The sequence below is a fragment of the Candidozyma duobushaemuli genome, assembly GCF_002926085.2.
Source record: "Candidozyma duobushaemuli strain B09383 chromosome Unknown A_B09383, whole genome shotgun sequence".
Classification (NCBI taxonomy): domain Eukaryota; kingdom Fungi; phylum Ascomycota; class Pichiomycetes; order Serinales; family Metschnikowiaceae; genus Candidozyma; species Candidozyma duobushaemuli.
Window position 1 is genome coordinate 2301744 of NW_020289901.1, and position 18846 is coordinate 2320589.

General features: G+C 47.2%; 9 protein-coding genes across 9 annotated transcripts; 4 read left to right on the top strand and 5 right to left on the bottom strand. All coding sequences in view use genetic code 12, as the record gives it.

The window, feature by feature from the left end:
• Nucleotides 1–984: 984 nt before the first annotated feature.
• On the top strand, nt 985–2595 carry GAC1 (protein phosphatase regulator; the record flags this gene model as incomplete). Its single annotated transcript, XM_025479613.1, has 1 exon — nt 985–2595. The coding sequence occupies one exon, from the start codon at nt 985–987 to the stop codon at nt 2593–2595; it is 1611 nt and encodes a 536-aa protein (XP_025339086.1).
• A 789-nt stretch (nt 2596–3384) lies between these two features.
• CXQ87_001064 (oxidoreductase) lies at nt 3385–4191 on the top strand (the record flags this gene model as incomplete). Its single annotated transcript, XM_025479614.1, has 1 exon — nt 3385–4191. The coding sequence occupies one exon, from the start codon at nt 3385–3387 to the stop codon at nt 4189–4191; it is 807 nt and encodes a 268-aa protein (XP_025339087.1).
• Nucleotides 4192–4416: 225 nt separating this feature from the next.
• Nucleotides 4417–5526, bottom strand: CXQ87_001065 (uncharacterized protein; the record flags this gene model as incomplete). The annotated part of the gene is made up of 1 exon (XM_025479615.1): nt 4417–5526. The coding sequence occupies one exon, from the start codon at nt 5524–5526 to the stop codon at nt 4417–4419; it is 1110 nt and encodes a 369-aa protein (XP_025339088.1).
• Nucleotides 5527–6193: 667 nt separating this feature from the next.
• On the bottom strand, nt 6194–8695 carry NIP1 (translation initiation factor eIF3 subunit c; the record flags this gene model as incomplete). The annotated part of the gene is made up of 1 exon (XM_025479616.1): nt 6194–8695. The coding sequence occupies one exon, from the start codon at nt 8693–8695 to the stop codon at nt 6194–6196; it is 2502 nt and encodes an 833-aa protein (XP_025339089.1).
• Nucleotides 8696–9255: 560 nt separating this feature from the next.
• On the bottom strand, nt 9256–10428 carry CXQ87_001067 (SCF ubiquitin ligase complex subunit; the record flags this gene model as incomplete). Its single annotated transcript, XM_025479617.1, has 1 exon — nt 9256–10428. One exon carries the CDS (start codon nt 10426–10428, stop codon nt 9256–9258), a length of 1173 nt encoding a protein of 390 aa, XP_025339090.1.
• Nucleotides 10429–10939: 511 nt separating this feature from the next.
• NMT1 (glycylpeptide N-tetradecanoyltransferase) lies at nt 10940–12262 on the bottom strand (the record flags this gene model as incomplete). The annotated part of the gene is made up of 1 exon (XM_025479618.1): nt 10940–12262. The coding sequence occupies one exon, from the start codon at nt 12260–12262 to the stop codon at nt 10940–10942; it is 1323 nt and encodes a 440-aa protein (XP_025339091.1).
• A 756-nt stretch (nt 12263–13018) lies between these two features.
• PWP1 (rRNA-processing protein) lies at nt 13019–16120 on the top strand (the record flags this gene model as incomplete). The annotated part of the gene is made up of 2 exons (XM_025479619.1): nt 13019–14115; nt 14485–16120. 2 exons carry the CDS (start codon nt 13019–13021, stop codon nt 16118–16120), a joined length of 2733 nt encoding a protein of 910 aa, XP_025339092.1.
• A 471-nt stretch (nt 16121–16591) lies between these two features.
• Nucleotides 16592–17752, top strand: END3 (End3p; the record flags this gene model as incomplete). The annotated part of the gene is made up of 1 exon (XM_025479620.1): nt 16592–17752. The coding sequence occupies one exon, from the start codon at nt 16592–16594 to the stop codon at nt 17750–17752; it is 1161 nt and encodes a 386-aa protein (XP_025339093.1).
• A 95-nt stretch (nt 17753–17847) lies between these two features.
• On the bottom strand, nt 17848–18717 carry ALI1 (Ali1p; the record flags this gene model as incomplete). The annotated part of the gene is made up of 1 exon (XM_025479621.1): nt 17848–18717. One exon carries the CDS (start codon nt 18715–18717, stop codon nt 17848–17850), a length of 870 nt encoding a protein of 289 aa, XP_025339094.1.
• Between the last annotated feature and the right edge of the window lie 129 nt (nt 18718–18846).

The following is an 18846-nucleotide window of genomic DNA, read 5'->3' on the forward strand; positions in this document are numbered from 1 at the left end:
GTCAAGTTTCATGAGAATCTCAACCTACGTAATCTGTTGTTGGGATGTGGCAGGCAAAAAAAAAAAAAAAAAGATCGGATATGGAAGACCCGGTATGTCACGGCCGGATCTCGAGGCTGCCGATCTCGAGGCTGCAATGGCACCACCGGTCGGACCTTGACCGGATTGACCGGCAAAGACCTTAGCTGGCCGGTTTCGGGCAAACTGGCGTCCGGTTTTGGGGTGCCGATATTCGGCACATCTGGCCAGCATTACCCAGCCTATTTAAGGATGTTAAACATTTTTCCGAGAAATTTCAGCCATTTCCTCGGACAGTAAAACACCTCGAAATGGGGGTTCCAAGGCTGGCAGGACGCGCCATAAAAAAATATTGTGAGGCGTAGGAAGATTACAAGACATTTACATGCCGAGCTGCATCGACCCTATTGTAGGGGACTGCATGGTGCCATGGGCAGCCCTCCTGCAGCTGCATGAGCCGCTGTGGTCGCGGTATGCATGCATCAAGAACCCCCTGCTGGTCTTCAACAATAAGCAGATTTCAACCCAATGAAGGCAGAATTCAGCAAATTCAATTTTTTCATCGGCTCCAGCTGCACAATTACCCTCGAGTGGTTTGTTTTCAGTGATCTCATACGTTCGCGCCGCACTATCCGGATGCGGCGCCCATAAGCTGATCATTTCTTTTTCGCTCAACAAATTGCACTTTTGCCCCTCCATCCAATATATAACCACTGCTCCCGCGCCGATTCACAAAAAAAAACTCCAAAAAGGGCCTCCACTCCAAGACCGCTCCCACTTCCACCACGATCCACCAGCACCTCTGGTTATATCCCTACCCCTCTAGTCTGTCACAATTTTTTTGTAAATGTCCACCTTAACTCTTGCGGTGGCAGACTACTTCAAACAAGAGCCGCAGCAGGCTGCGCCAGAAATCCAGCACAAGGTCGGACCCGTGGGCATTCCCAATCATAAACAGAGACAACCATGCCACACTATTCTTCTGACGTCACCTCGTGGCTTGCTCCTGGCATCGGCGCCGCCTACTTTACCGAAAACACCGCCCAAAGCCGTCCACAACATCGATTACACATACACAAGCTTCTCCAGACTGGCCCCGATTTGACTGCCTGGGAGCCACTGGGGGTTGATCCTTTGGATGCTATCCCATCCTCTCTTGCCGGTCCAACCACTCCAGAGACCCCGGCTGCTACGCCACAGGTGCTCATCTCTGAGAACAATGAACCTGTCGGAAAAAAAGATCCTGTCCAGGAAATACAAGCACTTCCCAAGGCAGCTTCTCCTGGTTCGGAGAAGCCCCGCTCGGCCTCCGATACAATGCCTCCGTTGCGCAAGCTCAAATCCTCATTGAAGCTCCCTCAACTACACAAGTGCAACTCCACCTCCCTGCTCTCACCAAAGCTGGTTCGCTTCGCCAGCCGCCTTGAGAACGTCAAGACATTTGATGGGAGAGATTCACCGCTTGCTGTATCTGTGCAAAACACACCCTTGGGGTCACCATCGCACCATGACTTCGATGTCGAAGACTACTTCTCCAACAACAGCAACTTCACCGACTTGTCTCTCGGTTCAGACGATTCCGATCTGGATCTGGATTCCTTCTTCGGCTCCGCTCCTCAGCACCAGTACAAGATCAGTTTCACCAACTTCACTCCTCCGCAAAACATTTACGACAAGCTTTCGTCCCCCGTGTACCTTCAGAGCGTTTGCATTTCACTGGACAAGAAACTGATGAACCTTACTGTGATGTGCGAGAACTTGGCCTTCGAGAAAAACCTTAGCATCAAGATCACTTTCAACGATTGGCATTCCACCGTCATCTACAATAATGCGCAATACGTGAAACTGTTTTCCCTGTTGAATTACGATCAGTTCAAGTTCACTATTCCACTCACATCACTTCCTAGTGCCATTAACACTCAATTTTGCATTAAGTACTGCGTTGCTGGCTCTACGTTCTGGGACAACAACAACACTAAGAACTACTCCGTGACGTTGACTTCTACCGGTAAACCCAAGCCAAAGACGAGAAAGGCAAAAATCCACAGCTCGTTTGATTTCCTCGATAACCTCAAGAGCACCGGTGACAACGTTGGCCAGACAAACGTCCCTTACACTGAATTGGTTTCAAAACTCAATAGTGTGAAGAAGGATGAACACAAGCGCGTGCCATTGTTCAAGTCGTTATCGACAACTAATGTTGGATCCCCACCACCTAGGGCCACGCCACAGTCCAGGCCGAAGTATTCCAAGTCGTACAAATCTCGCACGGCTACTTCACCCCCGGCACTGGAGTCCTCGGGTTTGCTGAAAGAGCAAGTTGTATCACCACCTGAGCCCGCTCACCAAGAACTGAAGGAAGACTCTACACCACGGTCTGTGGGTGCTTTCCACGAGACCCAGTTTAATTCCAACACTTACGCAGCTTTGTTGCGCACATACTGCTTCAGTGGAACACCATCTACAAACAGCCCTGTTGCTACTCCTACCACATCTTCCACACCAACCGGGCTAGGATTCGACTGTGCCTCCCCTGCATCAACGTTTCACTCCTTGAGTGACTCGATTCACATTTAAAAGACGTCGACGCGAGATCTGGTATCTTGCAATGCGTCGAGGTTAGTTATGCCATCTACTTTGTGAGTAATTCTCGCTGACTTTGTTGCTTGGTTTTTATTTCTATTTACTCCGGGCACCTGTATAGATTTTTGTAATAAAGATTCCTTATCTTTTGGCTATTGTGATCCCCTGCACATACTGGCGAGCCATAAGGCTAGCATATGCACATCGTAAATACATCGAAGGCTGCAAAGAAGGTGTGGTACTATATGCAGGTTTAGATCAGAGATCAGATAACCACACTTCACCAGCCACACTTTCTCAACTTGCATAAACAGGTAAAAGTTTCAAAAGTCAAAAGTTTTATAGATAACAGCAATAAAGCGGTTTTATTAAAGGATTATACAAGAATTTAGTATATGCAGGAGGTTTCAATCTTCAAACCTTATCGTAGTCACACCCATCACACTGCACCTTTTAGGACGGGACATTCTGATAGTTTCAATTTACCCAAGTGGTTAGCTTAAGCAAGTGCTAATTCTTCTCCTCAGAGACGGTCAGCCGCACGAACCCTGGTTTACTTCAGCCACACAACGAAACTTTCAAATCCATGGCCAGCTGAGCCCAATTGCAGCAGCCTTATTCATAGGTGATATCCAAGACGTTCTTGCCCTTTGATATAAGCAGCATCCAGTGGATCTTTCGAAGTACCTAGACGGTATCATATGCGGCGTGCACGGCTCAAAACGATAAGCGCGGAAACTGACTCCTACCCCGGTTTCGCTCAACTCCAACCACTATTTCCTCATGTCTCTCGGAACTAAAGCTGCTGAACGTTTGGCTAATAAGATTGTGCTTATCACGGGTGCTTCCTCCGGTATCGGTGCCGCTACCGCAAGAGAGTTCGCCTCTGCCGCCAATGGTAACATCAAGTTGATCTTGACTGCTAGAAGACAAGACAGATTGACCGAGTTGGCTTCCGAGTTGACCAAGTCATACCTGCCCATCAAGGTGCACACTGCCAAGCTCGACGTTAGCGATGTCAGCACAATTGACCCCTTTTTCAAGGCTTTGCCAAAGGAGTTCTCTGACATTGATGTGTTGATCAATAACGCTGGTAAGGCCTTGGGTAGAGACCAGGTGGGTAACATTGCCACCGATGACATCAACGGCATGTTGCAGACCAACGTTTTGGGACTCATTACCATGACACAAGCCGTTATTCCTCGCTTTAAGGAGAAGAATGCCGGTGACATTGTGAACATCGGTTCCATTGCTGGTAGAGAACCATACCCTGGTGGAGCCATTTACTGTGCTACCAAGTCCGCCGTCAAGTTCTTCTCCAACTCCTTGCGTAAGGAGTTGATCAACACCGGTATTCGTGTCTTGGAGGTGGACCCTGGTGCAGTCGAGACTGAGTTCAGTGTGGTGCGTTTCCACGGTGACAAGGCTGCCGCTGATAAGGTGTACGAGGGCACTGAGCCATTGACACCAGAGGACATTGCTGAGGTGATCGTCTTTGGCGTTTCTAGAAAGCAGAACACCGTGGTTGCCGAGTCCTTGGTGTTCCCATCCCACCAGGCAGGTTCTGCCCACATCTATAGAAAGCAGTAGGCGGATAGGACCTGGTTCCTAATAAAAATAATTCCAGCTATATGTAGTGTGGCTAGGCTAGTGGATTTCTTAAGCACTCTTTTCTACGAGTATCCTGTTCTTGTTTGATAGATCTATCTTGTTCCAATATCCAATTGTTCCCTATAAATATTCAGACTTGCTGAAAGTTCGTCTCCTAAACCAAACCACCCAAAGCTCTATCAATGCTTGTCTGGTAATGCATGTTCAGAATGTTAACTGCTCGAGAGTTCTAGTGAGCTTCGCCGGACCTTCCTTGGATCCATCCTCAATACCCACTTTAGCCCTGCTACTCTCCAAACCGGCAAGCAAGACACATGCCTTGCAAATCTTATTGGACGTGATGTAGCCACACTTCTCGCAAGTGTTTCCGTCTGTCTTGAGACTAACAGTGCCATCCGGACGGATTTCTTGTTCCATATTCTCCTTTGACTTGTTCTTGTATGCAACTGTCTTCTTTTTCTTCTTTGGTGCTAAGGCTAAATGCTCTCCGCTGTAGATGATGTCCATGATGCAAGAAGGTCTGACAGCCTCTAAGGACTTGAGAAGCTCTCTGGCGGTGCCTCGGAAGGCCTCAGGGGCGTATGAACACTCTGTGGAGAAATAGTCCAACTTTTTGTAATGAGCGTAGAGCACAATCTCCTTCTGGTAGGAGTACTTGAATGGTTTTGACCTTTTGATCGGCAGGCCGCTCGACTGAGTCATGATGGATGTCAGGCTCTCTAGTCTGGCGGTATCACCTCTCAAGATATTCATCAACACTGTCTCAGCCATGTCATCAGCATTATGGCCCGTGACAACGTGCGAAATGCCCAACTGGGCGGCTCCACGATCTAGAGCCTGTCTTCTAAGAACTCCACAGTATGTGCAACTGTTTCTCATGCCAGCGCAGGCAACGATCTCATCCATGGACCAGGAGTAAAGGTCTTTGTATGATACGATCTCAAGATCCATCTGGTATTGGTCCTTGTTACGTTTGACGGTGGCGAGAGAGTCATCTCTATACCCCTTGATGCCCTCATCTATAGACAATAGGACGAGGTGGACGCCGTAGTCATACCTCTCGTTAAGAGTTTTAAGTACAGATGCAAGGACAGTCAGATCCTTACCTCCGGAGGCACCAATAGCGACTTTTTCGCCTCTGGAAAAGAGCTCAGCGTTGGTGATGGTGTTGTGGATCTCAGTTTCGAAAACAAGGAAGAAGCACTCTTTACAGAGTTTTTGATGATTCTTTGGCCTTTTCATAACGGCCTTGCGCCCGTGGCAGTGCTGGCAAAGTGCCGTGACCTTGGGTCTCTTGGTTGTCTTTTCTGGCATGGTGGTTGAGGTGAGATGAGTCGCAGTGGTGATAATAGAGAGAAAAAGGAAGGTGGGTGAGAAAGACAAAAACGATGCAGCAAGGAGCTTGGATTTTTGAAGTGAAAAGCAAAGTTCTTTGGGCATCGACTGTTTTTCTACCATTTATTTATAATTGTTTTTTCTAAAATCAATAGAAAACTGAATTATTAGATGCTTTTGATAGACGGCTGCGAAATCAGCTCCTGGCCACAAATTAATGAAAAAGTCAAGAACAATCTACTCTGTTTAACATATCTGAAACTTCATCAATACTGTTCAAAAACAATCGAATGCATCTATTCAAGTCAAACTGCAATTGGACTATCGCCTCGAGAAACTCAAAATTAAGCTAATAAGAGCACAGGAAGAATCGTAAGATATATTTCCAGTATAAGAACTTCAATTTTTGCTTTTGTCAAACATCGAGGTCATGCCAAATTTTCAATATTTGATCTACACAAATTTTTCGTTACATTTTTATTACTATAGCCACATGTCCCTGGCGGCGTATCTATGAGGACACAACGAGACAGTCAGGCAGACCGTCTCCATGGTGCCTCGTGCTCATGCAATGGAAAATGACGTAACTTCGACCGGCCGAAACGAATCTATGGTACAAATCTCCCCGTCGGAAAATCACGCTGTCTTAGGCTGTAACCTGAAACTCGTCGTTGTTGGTGTTCACGTTGGCGTGACGGAACTTGCTATTCTCCTCCTGTTGTGTCTCCTTCTGCTCCTTCTGCTCCTTCTGCTGCTGCTGTTGTTGCTGAGTAGTCTGCTTACGGCTGTGACCGTTAGAGGCAGTCTTCTCATTCTTGTCGAGCAAAAGTCCGAGCTTCTCGTTCATGATGCTGGCCAACTCCTGCAACTTGCTTCTCTGAGGCTCGTCGGTGGTGAAGTTGACAAATTCCTTGGACTCGTCCAAAGATCCCAGGATCTCGTTTTGCGTGAGCATCTTTTCAATGATAGACTGGACGTCGTTCTTCTCAATGTCAAATTGCTTGGACAACTTCTGCACCGACAACTTGGTGAAGATGGACTTGTAGGTGAAAATGTAGGTTCTCAAACCTTCGATCTGCAACTGGTGCTTCAACATCAGCAATAACAGGTCGTTGTCAGCGAACAACCTCCAGATCTTGATGGAAGACAACAACTGGTAGGCCTTGTCCCAGTTACCCTTTTGCAAGTAACGCGAGGCGTAGATCAAGTGGTCCTTGATGCTCTCTGGAGGACCAGTGAAGTATTGTCTCTCATGGAACTCCAACTTGCTCTTGAAGGACTTGATGCTGGCCTTTCTCTTGTTGTCCTTGGGGCTCGTGGCAGAAGCAGCCAAGGCTGGGATCTCGATCAACATCGACAGGGTCATGAAAACGCACTCAACCAACTCCAAGTTAATGTGCATGTGGAATGGCAACAACTTCAGCTTCTCCGCCGCGGTAACCTGGCTAGGGTATTTCGAGTTGTAGCCTTGGCCCAACAACTCCTTGAGTCTCTGTGTGTTGACAATTTCGTTCAAGATTTGGTGAGACTCCTCGATCTTGCCAGCCTTGAAAGCACCCAAGCCCAACTGGACAAGAGCACGGTTGTACAACACCTGAGAAGCGGAGTCGGCGCTGTTGATGTTGTTGTATATCTGGGAGTTCAAGAACAACTCTCTGGCGTCAGCATATCTGTTGTTAACGGCGTAGTAGTAGGTCTTGCACAAGAGAGCCTGCTTGTTGTAAACCTTGCTGTCTTGCTTGCTCAAGAACTCGGTCAAGGCAGCAACAACCTCGGATGGAGACTTACCCTTGGTGTAAAGCAAGGACTCCTTGATGCCAGCAGCATCCCATGTGGACTCCCAGGCGACGCTCTCGTTCTGAGCAATCAATTGGTCAGGCTTGAAGTAGATGTGGTCCAATCTGCGGAGGACGATTCTGGCCAAGTGGTCCAGAATGCTGGTGGTGGACTCGACGTAAACCTGAGCACGAACGATCAACAGATAGAGCGTTGGTTCGTCCTTCAATCTGTCGACGTATTCAATGGAGTGAGGGTCAGTGTTCTGCAAGGATCTGGTGAACTCGTCGTCCAATCTCTCCACAATAGCAGCGACGGAACCCAAGATCACCTTGACACCCTTCTCATTGGCAGGAGGCTCAATGTCAATGTCGTCGGTGGCAATTCCCAATTCGGAGACACAGTACTCATCGGCATGCTTCTCCAAAAGCAGCAAGAAGTCGGCAAAGTCCTTCTCGTTCTGTTTCCAGGCCTCGATAGGCATGTATGACTGGGACGACGAAGCGTCAAATCTCACAGAAAGCAACATCTGGTAGACGGAGATGATTTCAAAGAGTTTACCTTGTGGCAAAGCATCTTGCAACAACTTCTCCAAGACGGCAACCTGCTCAACCTTGTCGATGTTCTTCTTACCTCTGGACTCGGAGATCTGCTTCAAGGTGTGGAACACAGGGCTCAATGAACGGGTAGTACCTGAGATAGAGCCGACAACAGCACCACCGACACCTGAATCGTTATTAGACACGGCGATATCCAAAGGCTCCTCGGTATCGAAAGCAGTTGGGTTCTCTTTGTAGTAGTCCAAGTACACCTGGTACTCCTTAGCGGCCTTCTTGACTCTCTGCTTCATTGTGTTGAAAGACCTATTCTGGTCGGTAGGAAGCTTCTTCTTGTCTTGGGACGCAGCCTCAGATAACGTCTCCTCCAACTCACCCAACATCTTGTAGTAAAAGTTAGGCACGGCAATGTTTTGCTGGTTGGCTCTGATCAAGGTTCTACCCAATTTGTCGAATTCAGTCAATACAGAACTCCAGTTCTCAAGGTTTCTGGAGTTGTAGATCAAACCGACCATCTCTCTCATATCATCCAAAAGCTTCTCTTTACCACTCTTGACAACCTTACGGCCCTCGTTGTCCAGGTCCAGATCGCTGTCAGCCAGGCCCTTCAAAAAGTCTTTTTTCAAGAAATAAGAAACGCCAGCACCCAGGTAATCCTCATCTTCCAGATCCAGATCGTCTGAGTCGTTGTCGAACTCAGAGTCCGTGGAGAATTCTTCCGTCAGCGACAGCATCAACTCCTCGGAGCCGCTCAAGAGGTCCTCCTCCTCGGACGACGTGTCGGACGTGTAGCCAGCCGCAAAAAATCGGGACATTTTTCGTGTGTGGATGGTTTGGTGAACTTGTGAAGATGATTTTTTTTAGTTCATCGGTGCACGAAAAATTTTCTTAGTGCAGGCACTTACGCGGAGGAGGGTAACAGTCAGACCAGATATTGGGTGGCCATCCACTGGAGGAGACAACGTACTAAAAATCATTATCATTCTTTTGATAATGATATTTGTCATAACTCAATGACATGCATCTATCGTGTTCGAAATGTGTGTGTGGCAGCGTAGTATGAGAATCTGTGCGAGGCGTTCATGGTAGATTCTATGACCTTTAACGTTTTTTAAATTAATGGTAAGTTCGAGGAACAAATTAAAGCTCGATATAACTTTGAACGGTTCACTGTATTGAGAATGTTCTAGTCAAGTCTCAATGGATCTTAGAGTCAGGGACACTACGAAGTTAGAGGTGAGACTTAGGTACGACTGCTTGATCCATACAGAATTGGTTACTAAAAAGAGCTTTAGCCCATCAACTATTTACTATATTAATTGTCACCTCTCAGCAGTCACCCTCACCAGCATCTCACGAGGCTACTCATCCAAATTCACTCATTTGTGAAAGATTTGACTCTTGAAAACTTGAACGAAGTCTCATTCTTCAAGGAAAAGTCCACTTCATCACCAGTAGGAGCATCACCCGATTCCGTCTTTTCAACAGCGAAATAGCGTACCCACAGCAACTTGCTGTAATTTGGCTTTTGCCCTAGACTCTTGATCTTGAAATAGTAGTAGAACGTGTAGTAAGGAACAGATCCCTGGTAAAGACGAATTTCCAACTCGCCATTTTTTTTTAGACTCCAGCCACCAGTGTATATTTTGTGAGGATGTGTGGCAGGGTTGAAGTGAAGGGCAACATCCTTAGTTTCCATGATGCACTTGTTCGTGTTGCTCCTCGTCATCCGATGAACCACTTTCGTTGGGTCCAATGCCGTCAATGCCATGAGACATACGCCATCAGGGTACAATCGAAGATATCGATAGTAGGTATTTGTTTTCACTGGGTTAGACCAGTTGAGAGAGTACTCACCTCTACCACCCTCAGTATAGTAATTGACCACGCTAATGTAGCAGCCCATAAACTTCACAAAAGGATTTTCCCATAGCACTTTCTTCCACGACCCGCTTTTAGCATACAATTCCTTTGGATCGTTGAGAGCAGCCGTCTCGTGTCTTTGATGCGGGTAGATCAAGTAACATAGCTTCTCCCACAATGCCGACAGAGCAAACGCCAAATAAGCGTGTTTCTTGCACGTCATGCCAAATTGGAACCACAGCTCGGGCAGTGACTCCTGTAAGAATCCCAAAACCCTAACCCATACTTCACCCGGGAGGTCTATTAGAGGCGATACCTCCTCATCCGGTGCATTCAACGCCAAATTGTCAATTTTTACAACCACGTCATCGTTCCAGTGGTCCGGATCGTCCTTGTTCGGAGCCTGTGCTTCCACATGCTCCCACAGTGCTAGCAAGCGATCAACGTCTATTTTCCCCACCTCCTCTTCATTGACCTTGTGTGCCACGTTCTTTCCGTGCTCAGCTTTAAGTTTCTGGATCGCCTGAGGCACTCGCTCCTGCCGGTACAATCTATCCACCTGCTCATTGAGTCGAAATGCTTGTCTGTAGAACCCCACGGCGTCTGACATGGAGCCATGCTGCTCCTTTTCCATGGCTTGCTCAAAGAGCGAAATGGCTTGTGTATCTGTATTTGAGAGGGCCATGCTGGTCTATGGTGATGCTGGATTCATGCAAAAATTATGTGGTGTGTGAATGAGCGGAGTAGTTGATAAACGCTGTGGCTGATATCGCGATAAGATGGGTGCAAAATATCGCAGAGGATTGGGAGGTACGTAGAGATCTGAGCTGACTGATGTAGGTTATGTGATATTTCGTTTCTTAAGGAATGCTTTCAAAATGGCCAGAAGATGACGAAGACAATTTTTGAAAAAAACTGTAGTGTTCCGCCAACTGTGAGACAAACCTGATATTGTCGGATGCTACGGTAAGGCTTCACAAATCATGAGGAAGATGCGTGAGAACTCCATCTCATGCTTTGGCGGATCAAGCTTAAGAATGACAATCTTCCCAATCCTTGAAGTTTGGTTCCTGCTTCCTTCTACAATCGATTTTCTTACACTGTCATTGCTTGCAAGCTCAGTTGTATGGAGCCTTGAAAATGTATATTATAGAGCTCCATGAGTTACTCGTGATTAAATCTGTTGGTATCCGCAGCTAAAAAAGCACCACACCCACGCCAGAACCCTTGTCTTCATCAATTTGGTTCGTTTTTGGATCAACACCTCCGCTGATAGGCTTCATACGGTAGTTAAATAAGTAGTAGTTCAAGAAACCGTCACCGCTTCCAAACTTGTTTTGCTTGATGAAAAGAGGGTTATCTTGTGACGTCAAGGCATTGAACACATCCACGTTAAACTCTTTAGCAGTAATCAAGGCATCGTTGATCAACAGGTTGAGGCGAGTCTTGTAGTTGTCGGCATCGTTGAGCGCCAGCTCGGATGCATAGTAGAAGAGGTATGCAATGCCCAATTCGGAGTGTGAAGGGTTATCCAACACGGAGAAAGGAAGCAAGTAGTATGAAAAGAAGTCAGTGATGCGTCCTTCCTTTTCCACCACATATGTCTTGATCACACTAGCTCTGGCGTCACCACCCAAGAACCAATGGGCTGCCTCTTCCTTAGTGAAGCGCTGAACAAGATCGAAACGCTCCTGGAATTTGTGGAGCAAATCGTGTACTTGGTCAATGTCCTTTGGTTCAATGGGTCTGAGGCCTTCGGTTTTCGTGGCGTTAGGCAAGGAGTAGTGAGCTACCATCTTAGCCTTAGTCTGGCCTTGTGGGAGATGGGAGAAGCCCACATCATACAACTTCAGCCAGTTGAGCGGACGGTGAGTGTATCTGCAGCAGGAGACCGGTGAAGGCAACACGATTCCAGCAGTGTAGAGTGCCTGCCAGATATCCTCCTTGTTCACTCGCCTCGTGATTTCCTTGATGAGCACTGGTGTCAAACGCTTGGAACGCAATTTCTTGTGGATGCACAAAAAGTTGATCTCAACCAGCTTGATTTCGTTTCCTGGTTTAGTCAATCTCAACATCACAGGTACAGCTGCAATAAAAGCCACGAGCTTGTCGGTGCCACGCACTCTGACACCCAAGTGCCAGTCCTTGCGCCATCCAGGTGGCTTCAAAGCCCATTTGAAGAATTCATGGGAGTACTTGAACCGAAAGGTGGCATCCTGGTCCTCCACGTAGTGTTCATACAAAAGCTGGTACACCTCGTCCAATTGGTCCAGAGACTCCACATCTATCGTAGACCAGTAAAATTCACTCAAAAGCGGCAATGGCTCCAGTGGTACCTCTTCCGGTGTCTTGACCTCGATTGGTCCATAGTTGTCCACCACTTCGTCCAAGGAAGGAACGGGCTGGGTTTTCCAGAACTTGTAATCCTTCATCTGTTTTTTCTGGGTTTCGTTGAGTGCCTCTCCCATCAGCAAGAGCTTCAAGAGCTCCTCAATCAGCTTGGGCGGCTTTTCGGACATTATGTTAAAGAAAAGTAGTTGAGGTGGATCCGAGGTCGCGACAGGCAGTACAGGTAGAGGAGGGGGGATGAAGGTGTCTTCTTTTGGAGGTGTTTCAAAAGATTGATTTCAAAACGGTTGATCTCGACAACAGTAGTTCTTAAGAAGGCGGAGTTAATTGGGGTTTTGTGGGTTTTATGGGAGGAGCACAATTAGGGACCATTTGGTCCAGACTGAGGTTAGCGGAGAGATGCGGATTTTTCAGTGTGGACTTTGCAGCAAAATCCGATCGACAAGTTGTGGAGAAAAATCATTAATTAATGGCCACTAGCGCTTTATATATATATCAAGTCCTTTTCGTGGTCATGAGAATGTGTCAAGTTTGCTGGGAGGGGAATTTAAGTGATCCTGCTTGGCTGCAAAATGGCCCTAGATGCTTTCTAAGACGCAAAAAAGAGACCGCTGAAGCTTCATAGACGGCAAGTGAACCGTTGTTTTGATGTTGAAGAAAGCTTACGAAAGACAACCTTACAATCGACCATGTAGGTGTGACGCTTTGTACGGGTAAATCAGTACTAGGTCTTTGTGTTGAGACGATGAAAACGGGATATAGTAGTCACGATGCAAAGAAATGAAGTAAGCTTAACGCCCAAAAAGGTCTGGAAATCAGAGTTTCATTTATATCTACTCTATCGAATTTTGGCGAAAATTGGTAGGTCCCTCTCACCTTCTCAGACCCTTAGAACATCAACATTTTCGCACCCATCAACCACTACTATGGTGCTCCACAAGTCAAAATGGGACCGCAAGGCGAAGAACAAGTACATGAAAAAGCATGGAATTGTACAGCAAGAAGCACCCAAACCAGTGAAAGCGAAATGGTCAGCTAAAAAACTGTCTAGTACTCCGAGGGTGCTTCACTTTGATGAAGAAGATAGTGATTGGGACTCCGAAGACGAGGCGCTTTTGGACCATTTCTACCCGCAATTGGGCGAAACAGAGCTTTCTGTGGAATCCAAGCTAGCCATTAAACGTCAGATTGTGTATGCGCTTATGCAGCACCAGAATCAGGAGGAACCAGAACCCGAGAGGAAAGAATTCAACGAAGAAGATGGTATATACCTCGGCACAAGACATGAAAAGGCAGAGGAGATTCCCGAAGAGGGAGAGCTAGAGATTGACGAGGAAGCTGCAAAGTACCTAATGCCCAAAGACCAGCTAGAATCGAAGATAGCTGAGTACTTATCTTCGGATATCAAGCCACAGAAGAGCCGCAAGCTACTCAAGAGCAAAATCTCTGATAACCTTCTTGACGAATACGGCATTGAAAGTTACACAAGTACGGTCAAGAGTTCGGACTACTCCAAAGGAGACGAGGATCAAGTATGGAAGGACTTGGACAAGCTCACAGCAGAAGACCTACATAACTTTAAGATTGGTAGCAAGCTAGACAGGTCCAGCAAGGGTACCATGAGAGAGCTCACCGAGGAGGAGAAAGAACAACATCTGAACCGTGCTGAAAAGCTTGAAAGTGCCAAGCTCCATGAGCAAATCAAGAAGAAGTTTGGTACTTCAAATTCACAGACTCGTAAGGTCCTTGAGATCAACAACATAAACGAGAACGACGATCGGGCCATGGAAGTCTTGAGCAAAAGGATAGCTCAGAGTGGCCCTGACGATGCCAATACACTTGAAGAAGACCTAGAAACGCTTCTTGGGGTCACCAATAATAAGCCTCAACACGAACCAGTGGGTGAGCAGGACTTGGATAAGCTACTCGAGCTGCTTGATCTGGTGAATCTAGAGGAGGAGGCTCCAAAAGCGAAGGGGCACATATCAAAGGAAGATGAGAGCTTTCTCGATGAACTTCTCGGGTAAAAGTTGATGTGATCTCCATGAAGAGGTCTCATTGCATGCTGCGTAATGGTTGCAAATGGAGCGCAGTGTCATTGCATTGATGGACTACGTGTAACAGACAGCTTCCTATCATAGTTTAGGGTTTAATGGAAGAATAGTTGAGTTTGGAAAGACACCTGTCAAAATAATATAGAACCATTTTCGTAGCTTTCCAAGTTCAAGAATGGACCTTAGCCTTGTATGGCCTGCACACCGAGACGAACGCTTTTCGCTGGGGACATCGCGAAGCTCATCTTAAAAAAGTGAAAATCGTGAAGTCCGGATTACGCATTTGAAGAAAGTAAAAGTCCAGTCAGAATGATTTCTTCAAGTTGCTGGGTTCCAAGAGGCTTTGCTGCCGAATTCCCAGAAAAGTACGAATTGGACGATGCCGAGATGGAGAGAATCACCCAGATGGCTCAGTTGGAGTTGTCAGATGCCAAAGCCGACTTGCAAGATGCTCAGAAAAAAGAGTTCAAGCTGGAAGAGGATATCGATGATGACTTGAAAGATTACAACCTAGATACTTATGACGATGAAGAAGAGGAGGAGGGCGAGTCTGTGTCCATGTTCCCAGGTCTCAGTAACACCGATGCATCCTACAAGGAGAACGAGGACGGTGACGGTTACCTTTCGTTACCAACCGCTGCTGAAGAAAAGCAAGAAAAACAAGAATTGCAGGTCTACCCAACCGATAACTTGGTTTTGGCCACAAGAACCGAGGACGACGTCTCCTACCTAGATGTGTATGTCTACGATGATGGTGCTGGTGCACCAGAGGGATCTGAGTTGGAGAAGGGCGACGAATTGGATGAGGACGTCGCTCAGGGCATGACCAGAGACTCCAACTTGTATGTGCACCACGACTTGATGTTACCTGCTTTTCCACTTTGTGTCGAGTGGGTTAACTTCCGCCCTGGTACTAGTGGTGAGGACAATTCTGCCAACATTGGTAACTTTGCTGCCATTGGTACGTTTGATCCTCAGATCGAGGTGTGGAACTTGGACTGTGTCGACAAGGCCTTCCCCGACATGATCTTGGGTGAACCACAGCAAAACTCCTTCCAGTCATTGCTGAAGAAGAAAAAGAAGAAGAGCAAGGGTAAGTTTGTCTCCACACACCATACCGACGCCGTTTTGTCGTTGGCTCACAACAGAACACACAGAACTGCATTGGCCTCTACATCTGCCGACAAAACAGTGAAGCTTTGGGATCTCTCGCAAGGCACCGCCGTCAGGTCTCTTAATGATGTTCACCAGGGCAAGACCGTCTCGCTGAGTCTGTGGCATGCCCAAGAGGCCTCCATCTTGTTAACTGGTGGTTACAACGGCGCTGGAGCCATTTCGGATGTCAGAATCTCCGACGACAGCCAAATGACGAAATCTTACTTTGTTGGTGGTGGACAGGAGGTCGAAAGCGTTCAATGGGGCGCCCAACCTGAAATCTTCTACGCTGGTACGGACGGTGGTAATGTCTACTGCTTCGATATCAGAAACCAGGACAAGCCGCTCTGGACATTGCATGCCCATGACACTGGAATCTCATCCTTGGACGTCAGCAGCCATGTTCCCGGCATGTTGATCACATCTGCCATGAGCGAAAAGCTTGTGAAGTTGTGGAAGGCACCTTCTGAGGCCAACAAGGGGCCCTCGATGGTCTTGTCCAGAGACTTCGGTGTGGGTAACGTTTTAACGTGTTCTTTCGCCGGTGATGCTGAGGTTGCTGGTAACATGACTGTGGGCGGTGCCTCCGGTCCTTTGAAGATGTGGGACTGTTTCTCCAACAAATCCGTGAGAAACACTTTCAAGGAGGAGTTGAAGCAGCTCCAGAAGAAGGCTAGAGAGGAGGCTGCTCAGCGTGGCCGTGCATCCAGAATTGCCAGAAAGTATCAGGGTGATGCTAAGGAGACATTGATGACGGTTGAGGCTGGTGGTTTCACCGATGAGGATGATTCGGACGAAGATGCGGGCATGGAGGAATAATTGTACATTATAGCATAGACTCAATTCATGAGCAAGTGAAGGAAAGAACGGCAGGTTTTGCTAGAGTGTAGGTTCTTGAATCTCTGGGGAGGCTAGTATGTGGTAAGGTCTCCATAGCTGTATTTCACTCATGTACACAATTTGAGGAAAGTACCCACAAGAGAAAGCAGAGAAATTGAAGCTTTTATAAATAGAGTCGATCAACCATTATCTTGGAGAGATCCGGAAAGGTTACTTCTTAAGCGCCAGAATTGACACGCACTACTCCGCCATAAACAACAAAATATGAATAACCTCATTGAGAAGAGATCAGTAAATAATGCCCATTGCAATTCATCAGTAAAAAATTAAAAACTGCAGTCGTGAACACACTTAAAAAAGAGTACACCGACCAGGGCACAGATCTGGGTGTACGGATGTCCGACCACGTCGCAACAACTGAACCGTAGTATCAACTGTTTCAACACCAGCATGCCCCGTTTGGAAGAGTGGGAAATCAAAAAGTACTGGGAAATCTTCCAGGGGCTCAAACCCGAAAACAACAAGCTCACGGGTGATCGTGTCCTGCCTGTTCTTAAGAACTCCCGTCTCAAGGATGACCAATTGTCGAAGATATGGGATCTCTCAGATATCGATGCCGATGGCCGCTTGGACTTTGAAGAGTTCTGTATCACCATGCGGTTGATTTTTGACTTGGTCAATGGCTCCATGCTGGAGTTGCCGCTGGAGCTACCAGGCTGGCTTGTCCCTTCCTCCAAGTCTCACTTGATTCATGCCAACAAGGCTGTCGCAACAGGCTCTACGGGCAATTCATACGACGGCGACGATGACGATTTGTTGTCGAACGACTTTGACTGGTACATATCGCCTACCGACAAAGGCACGTACGAAACGATCTACAACTCGAACAGTGACTCATATGGCCGTGTGCGTTTCGATTCGCTTGAAGGCTTGTACCTGACACTTTCTAAGGTCCCACGCTCAGACATCTCTTCGGCCTGGAACTTGGTCAACCCAAAGCTGTTCGAAACAATTGACAAAGATCAGGTCTTGGTTTTTCTCCACATATTAAACCAGCGTGAGAATGGAAAGCGTGTCCCAAGAGGTGTACCAGCATCCTTGAGAGCTACATTCTCCAAGGAGGTGCCCTCATATGATTTGAGTGCAGCAGCAGCTTCAACTCCCGCCAAAAATATCAGCCAGCCTAAGGCCAATGACAAAAAGCTGTTTGGCATGAGCTATCTTAATAAAATCGGTCAGGGCAACAATGCCGACCGCGAGAAGGGAACTGATTTCTCTGCAACCGAAGGTACCGATTGGGAAGAAGTCCGCTTACGCCGAGAATTGACTAACTTGGAAGACCTTTTGGAGAAGGCTAAGCAGGAGCTGAACAACAAGAGCGACAGCGGCAATAGCGATCTGGCATTGCTAAAACACGAGTTTGAACAGCTACTCAAATACAAACAGGGCAAACTCTCAGCAGCCGAAAACGTGCCCAACACCGACAAGGACTTGACCGACGTGAAGAACGATATAGAGTTGATTGGGTCTCAGGTGCAAGTGCTTGAAGAGTTCCTCGCAGGCAAAGAGAAGGAGCTAGCACAACTTCAGCAGGAGCTTCTGACGGTATAAAACGCATAGCTACGTAACGAAAATGATATTTCCTAGAATATATTAGTGTATGCAAGGGTTGTTGGTGATGCCCACCACGCGGGTTATGAAGAGATCTATTTCTTGTCCTTTTCGTCCTCCTGAGGCTCAGGCTCTGGTGTGGGCAACTTGAAAGACTCAGGTGTGAAGTCTTTACCTTCGCCAACCTGCTCCCACACAGAGGAACCAACAGTGAAGTTTCTCCAGGCCTGGGTCAACTCCAAAGGCTCATAAACCACTCTCTTTTTCTCTTCATCGTAACGGACTTCGGTGTAACCGGTAGTAGGGAAGTCTTTTCTCAATGGGTGGCCTTCGAAACCGTAGTCGGTCATGATTCTTCTGAGGTCGGGGTGGCCTTCAAAGAAGATACCAAACAAGTCGTATGTTTCTCTCTCGAACCAGTTGGCACCCTGGAAAATAGGCACCACAGATGGAACCAGTGACGTCTCCAGCGCATATGTTTTAACTCTGATTCTGGAGTTGTGACGCACACTCAACAAGTTGTAAACGACATCGAAACGGTTAACTCTCGATGGGTAATCAGCAGCAGTGACATCCATACAAGACTTGAACTGAGCTGGAGTGTGGTTTTTCAAAAATATCATCACGATACGGACGGCCGATGGAGGAATGTAAAGCACCAACTCATCTTTCCACACAGAGAACTGCTGGATGTACTTTGGCAAGCAGGACATAAGGTAGCGACCAAATTTGTGCAACTCTTCGGAGGTTTCCTTGTACTTGTCAGCTGGGTTCTCGATAGGAGCATGGATGGGAGCATTGGACTTTCTGGGCAACTCATAGAGATTCTGAAGAGGCTCTTCTTCCTCTTTTTGGACAGATCTGGAGGTGGAGAAGGCAGCGGTTCTGGAAAGCGCCAGCACCGTAGCAGCCAAAGGCCTGGAAGCCTGTTTAGCAACACCCACTCTGGCGAGGTTTCTCAACATGGCCTTGGTTGTGGTTTGGTTGGGTTGGATGGTTGAGAATTTTGTGTATTGAAAATGCGATATGTGGAGGATTTGGTTGGTGGATTTCTGATGTACGGGTGTAGGAGGATGAAGTCAGACAAGAGAGTG